At 34.7% G+C, this 6,733-nt stretch overlaps 1 protein-coding gene across 1 annotated transcript; it reads right to left on the reverse strand.

Annotated features, from left to right (window-relative positions):
* Positions 1-341: 341 nt before the first annotated feature.
* Positions 342-5,408, reverse strand: LOC145793522 (uncharacterized). Its single transcript, XM_082876368.1, has 4 exons — positions 5,241-5,408; positions 4,641-4,781; positions 1,324-1,463; positions 342-1,029 (listed from the first exon to the last, which is right to left on the reverse strand). Exons 1-4 carry the CDS (start codon positions 5,406-5,408, stop codon positions 342-344), a joined length of 1,137 nt encoding a protein of 378 aa, XP_082732494.1.
* Between the last annotated feature and the right edge of the window lie 1,325 nt (positions 5,409-6,733).

Raw genomic sequence — 6,733 nt, forward strand, 5'->3', positions numbered from 1 at the left:
ATATTGCAATTTATATTTTTTTATTTAAAACTTTTGCTAGTATATATATTTTCATCCCTATGTGAAAATCCTAAGTCCATCCAGAGACAGACGCAGGATTCTAATATTGGAGGAGTGAGTGTACATGCAATTAAAAAATTTGTAATGAGCATGTGATATACAATATCAACTTCTACCCAAATATCACAAAAATATATAATTAGATGTTTCCATTCATCATATATAATTACAAAATATTATCAAAATACAATTGGATATGTGCTTGTAAACCCATATTAATTTTCAAAAAAGCAACTATTTGTTCTACATATCTACTTAGGTATCTAAAGTTGTTCTCGACGTTATTTCATAATATAAAAAGCATTTATAATGGAATCTACATCAAAATCTCGAGCAATGTCTTTCTCAACATATGTTAATAAGTAGTTTGAAAGAAAATCATCCTCCATCCTATTGCACAATCTAGTCTTTACAATTTTCATGGCTAAAAATGTACGTTTTGTTGTCGTTGTAGAAACTGGTAAAGTTAGAACAAGACAAATTAATCTATCGACAAGAGGATAAATTGTTGACTTCTTTATTGTTACCAACATTTGGCACAAGTCAGAAATTGTCAACAATTGCAAAAACTCAAGATGTCTAAGGATGTCAATCTCGTAGTTTTGCAATTGAAATTTCAAATGTATTTTTTCTTGCTCTGTAAAGTCATTAGGATCAAATTGATTTGCAAGCTTGCATATATCTTCAATTTTGAACGAACTATAATCATCCTTAGGATTTAAAGCAGAACTAAGAATAAGCAACTCTATCACATCTTTTTTGAATATGTTGTTCAATTCTTGCAATTGAGAATCACATATAATTGTAAAAATATCAACCCGAAAATGATGCTCAATAGTAATGTGATCTCTTTGGTAACAAGCACGATCTCTACTAGATGTATAACGAGCACTCATATCAGGAATATCTATGTCATATTTTTCACAAAATAGTTGAACATTCTCCAACAAAGGAATCCATTCATCTTCTCTATATTTTTGAACAAGTGTTTTTGTAGTTGACACTAGATGTATTTTTTTTTTTTTTTGGGTGAATAACACTAGATGTATTGCATTCAATATATCTTGGGATTTACGTTGCAAAGCTTGGCAAAGATCATCAGTAGTCCCCATAATATCTCTCATAAGATGTAAGATAAATACAAACTCAAAAGATGTAATCTTATCATAAACTTCATTTGCATTGCACGTTGAGTAAAGGTGACTCCATCATTGATGACATTACTTAAGACTGAACAAGTTGCAGTAAACATATTTATAAAACTGGAAATAGATCCCAAGTGAGAACCCCCATCGAGTATCTCCAACCCATTTCAATGTCCCAACTCGATTTTTGCCTTTACCAATTTCAACTTCATCAATGGCAAGTTTTGCTGCAATTTCTTCAGCTTGAGCAATTTTCAACTAATCATGCCTTTTACAAGAAGAGCCACATAGATTAACTGTGAGAGCCAGATAAGAAAAAAATTGGGCAACGAGTATAACCTCTCCTGCTATCGCTACCAATGCCTAATTGGAGTCGATGAGCAAAGCGATGAACATAATACGCAAAATGACAATCATGAAGAAATAAGGCATGCAACCCAGTCCACTCTCCACATATATTACTAGCACCGTCATACCCTTGATTATGATGAAATATGACAATTGTCACGACCCAAACCCGCCCCTATAGATTTAGCATCGTAACCGGCCAGTAATCCTTGGATTACCGAAGGCCTCTGAACAGAATAATATGTTTAATTGGGGCTGCAGAAGCAAAAATACAAATTTACATAGTCCATAGAGCTGTGCAGACATATATGGGATAGGAAATTAAAACTTTTCATATACATATATGCATACATATAGACATGGCGTCAAAAAGTACAGTAGTCTTACATCACCTAAGCCATTTATACAAGACTTCAAACGTGTTCAGACCAGACATAAACATTTTGGAAGTACAAAAATCCCAAGGACACAAAACTTAAACAGATCACAGAAGGGAACCTCCATGGGAGGCATGATGGCTGGCTGACACCAAAACTCGCCAGGCGGCATCTCAGGCCTGGTCACGCGCTTGCTCACCTACATACATATAAATAAATAGTGAGCGGAAGCCCAGCGAATAATAACAGAGTAAAGGCTTTTAATGAATGATATCCAGCACAAGTTAGGATTCAGAATTTATATCAAAACATATTCAGACTTCAAGTCAAAAATAGATTCAGATACACACTCATGTTCATATTCAGATTTTGCATAAGATCATACATGGTACACCCATTAGCTATCATATCAACTTGGTCCAGAGACCCACATGCATAGTTGGTACCAACGACCATAAAGGTCCATATCTTGCGCGCAAGTAGCCATGGTATTGTTGCCCCCAGGCAAGGGCCACATGAATATAGGCCGCGGTATTGTTAACCCCGGGCAAGGGCCACGTGAATATAAGTCACAGTATTGTTACCCTTGGGCGTGGGCCACGTGCATATTGGCCACGGTATTGTTACCCCCAGGCGAGGGCCACGTGAACTAAGGGTGCTACAATTACATTTCAGAAAAAATGGACATTCATTCATAATTCATAAAATAGCATTTCAAAAAATAGATCGTATCATATCAATAAGAAAATACTTGTAATTAAATATAACTTTACAGAGTTATTACTCACAGTTGTCTTCGGGTGCAGATAAACAGAGCAGATTAATCAAGTGGTTCGAGGAACGCGACCTACACGAACATATATACAAACGCACACTTGTAATGTACTATCAAATTATACATAACTTGCTTTAATTATTCTTGGCGTGCCTTTAGTCCTTATCCCCATCATAGAGTCTTAAACATGGCCTAGGAATGCCTAGGATGGAAAGAGGATGCAAAAATTACATTAGGAAACATTTCTCAAATTTGCTGAAAATAAGGTCCACGCTCCAGCGTGGATTTCCCCGCTCGAGCGGACATGCAGAAAGTGAGGGTTCGCTTAAGCGTGGCTTTCCCCGCTCGAGAAGACTGCAAAACTCGACAAAAGTACTGGATGCATGAATTTCACGCTCGACGGACGCTTGACCTTGGCTCGAGCGTGAGACTTAGACCTTCGCTCGAGCGTGAATTCTCCAGCTCGAGCGGACTACAAAACACATGAACTTCTGGGCACATACATTTCACGCTCGAGCGTGACTCTCGTCGCTAGAGCGGAAGTGCATGTACTCAGAGTGCTCACTCGAGCGTGAATTCCCACGCTCGAGCATGGATCAAGTTTTTGAAATTTCCAGATTTGATCCACAAGTTCAAATTCGACCTTTAAAGCTTCAAACTTCATTTTTCTGGGCCAAAACTTGGGAAAGTACATGAAAACTCATAAAACATCATGAATTAAAGATCATTTCAAGAAATCATGGCCCAATGGCTTGCCAATTATGCAAAATTCAACATGAAGCTCAAGAATATCTTATGAACACAACACACTTGAATTTTTCTTGAATCAAACTTCTTTAAACCATGACCAAACTTGGCGATTTAATGGAAAACAAGATGAATTCCCAAAATGTAAGTGAGATGAACACATGCATGAAGGAAATCCTTGAAGTCATGCTCAATTTGTGAGAAAATGTACATGCATGCATGGTATGACCCATTTCTTCCCAACTCTAGTGCAATTCCTACTTGAATTCACTTAATTCACTAATAATCTTGTAGAATCCACAACAATCACTCAATTAAGAGTTCAACTCCTTACCTGGAGGCTTGAATCTACAAGAGTAGAAGTTGAAACCCTCAAGTCTTCTCCACTTTGACAATAATTCCTAGCAATCCCTTGATTTGAGCCCAAAATCCTCAAGTCTAGAACTAACTCTCCCTTTTCTTACTCTCTCTCACGTTTTTGGGGCTTAGAGGACTCAAAGATGCATGTAGACGAAGAAAGAAGTGAGTGGAAGTGTTTTGTGTTCAATAAGACCACTAAGGCCTTAATTAGGCTATTAAACAAAAATGTACTTAATAAAGGCTAATTAGTGGACATTAGTTAAATCTAATTTAATCGCTCCAAATCGAATTTCAATTGAGCCTACCATAAAACTCTATAAATCCTAATTAGCATATAACTTAAGCCAATTTCTGATTCGGATGCCGATAAGGCCTTCCATTCACAAACCGAAACCAAAACATGAACAGATCCTTCTACAGCAGATAGATATAAACACAATAATGCAAAGCACACATGCAAATTAATTCAGAATCCCTCCTTAATTATTGTTAGGCATAATTAAGTACGGATTAACGTTACGCAGGGATCGGGGTTGTTACAACAATACATATTTCTTCTTTCAAAGTTGTTGATGTTGTATCTGATACATGAACTATGTCAAAAAAAATGCTCCTTTATAAAACCATATTTATCAACAAATTTTAAAACAATGGCCATTTGCTCCCTTTTTGATTCATCTCGAGTTTTATCTACTATAATGCAAAATTTTGCTTCATCAATCTCCTCGCGAATGAATCTTTGTATTTTGTCAAAGAAAGAATCTCTTTTTGAATTCGATACGAGTAGTATGAAGCATTTTGAGGAGCGTTGTGTAACACAACATCTACCACATCCGCATTATAAGATGCCAAGAGCTTTATCAATTCAATAACATTCCCTTGATTATTAGAATCTCGACTTTCATTACGACCTCTAAATGCACAAACTTGAAATGTAAGCCATTTAACAGCATCTATCGTAGTCTTTAACTACAAACGGTTTTTTGCAACTTGTTGAGAAGTTTGTTTCTCAACTATCATCTCAATATGTTGCGCTTGATTTGTTAAATCATGGCTAGATTTAACAGCAATTCTGTGCAATGAATTAGGACCCTTTCCCATTTGAGTTCAGAAAGCACAATTCTTCCCACTATTGACTTTCTTCTATGAAGAAAATCCATTAGAAATGAAAGCGCTAGAAGTAGTGCGTCCATTCGGTTTTGTAAAAAGATAGCAAAGAAGACAAAAGGGACAATGTTTGGTTGGAGAATATTCTAGCCAATCTAGAAATAACTTGTACCAAGAAACTAGAAAATGACGCCTATTCTTCTCTTCAAAAGGTTGGTTGTCAGGTTGGTATGGTCCAAATTTGATGTAAGCTTGTCAAATCTCATCATGTTGAGATATTAAATAATCCCAAATTTGTAGTCGTAGTCCTGGATCCCTTACCAAAGAAGATGTATCAACTTCTTTGGATTCTATTCTAAGCACTTTACAAGGACGTTGTTCAGGAATTGAAGCTTCAACATTATCAATGGAAGGTTTTGTAGTTGTATTAACTTCTATATCTTGAGAGCCTCTTTTCTTAAAGAAAGAATCAATTTTTTGGTTCACCATAATTCACCTAACATTCAACTCAATCTTATTTAAGAACTTGAAAATTATTAAACAATTTTTGTTACTCACTAGGTAAAAAACACACTAACAATATAATCTAATCTAACAAAGCACAAGTCATTTTCAATGGATAAATAATAAAAATCTTCAAAGTAATAGAATTTTTAACCCTAACGAGGTGAATAGCATCCAAATTGAAGTGAATTGCAACGAAATTAAAGATATTTAAGTCTATTCATCTCTGAGAAATTAAAAATAATAATAATAATAATAATAATAATTATTATTATTATTATTTAAGCCTATAGTAAACGCTTAGCTTTGCAACCAAAGCAAGAGAAGATTTCGATTTCATTTTCATTAGTTTTCCCCTAGTTTCTAGCAACTAAACAGAGCATATTGAGATTTTGTTATTTCCAAAAACGAGATTAATCATTTAAAAAAAATCAGACAACAAATGAGTGAATAAATTTGAAAAAAAAATGAAAGAGATTAATATTACCTAGAAGTGAAAAAGTGGAAAAGGAATCAGAGGACACGAGGTCTGATTCACTGTATTGCCTCTATTTGTTGTTTCAGTGCAAGGTCTGCAGTTCTTTCCCAAGCTTTCATATCATTTAAAGAGAGAGAGAGAGAGTGAGAGTAAGTGGAGAAGGGGGCTTAAACAATTAGGTTAATAAGAATTTGGGGGCATTTTCAAGCGTGGGGCAGAGTTACATGTGAGTAATATATATATATATATTTAGTTATAAGCAAACAACTAAAAAATTTGGGCCCTACTAAGACAAAAAGGACTTTAACATATTAACAAATAATTCTCAATTATTTTAACATCACTAATTTCAAATAAAAAGTAATCATACTTAAAAAATAAATTATTATTTTTATTATGATTAGTATTTATCAAAAAAATAATTAAATTTTTAAATTTTAAAGTAGAAAATTTAGAGAGTGGCAGTTCTTAAATTTTTTGCAAAAATTTTGGGGTAGCGAACTTATATAATTTAAAAATGTTTGTAATTTTAATACTATATTTAAAAGGTTTTTTCAAAACTTGGGGGGAGGTCGTCCTTGCCAGCCCCCCTCCGTCCATCCCTGAGTCCGTCCAAGACCAATGCCCTATTGGTTTAGTTGATAAACTACCTTTGCAACTATCGTTTTTGAATTTCTTGTGGCAACCTTTGGATACCATACAAAGTCTTATAGTCTCCATAGTTCATACAAAGGGAGTGCGTATATGCTTTCCTTCCAACAACAAAAAAAAATCCCAAATTCTGTTTAATACCAAAATCATAGTGAAAATTCATTATACAAAGTTTTTTTTT

This window comes from Camellia sinensis, chromosome 6, assembly GCF_055761805.1.
Source record: "Camellia sinensis isolate YWXY chromosome 6, ASM5576180v1, whole genome shotgun sequence".
In the NCBI taxonomy this organism is placed as follows: Eukaryota; Viridiplantae; Streptophyta; class Magnoliopsida; order Ericales; family Theaceae; genus Camellia; species Camellia sinensis.

Coding starts and splice junctions, on each gene's coding strand:
- LOC145793522 (XM_082876368.1), bottom strand. CDS start 5,408: ATGGTGAACCAAAAAATTGATTCTTTCTTTAAGAAAAGAGGCTCTCAA. Junction 1,464..4,640: donor CATCTTATAATGCGGATGTG/GTAGATGTTGTG, acceptor AGGCATGATTAG/TTGAAAATTGCTCAAGCTGA. Junction 1,030..1,323: donor TCACTTGGGATCTATTTCCA/GTTTTATAAATA, acceptor TCAAAAATATAG/AGAAGATGAATGGATTCCTT.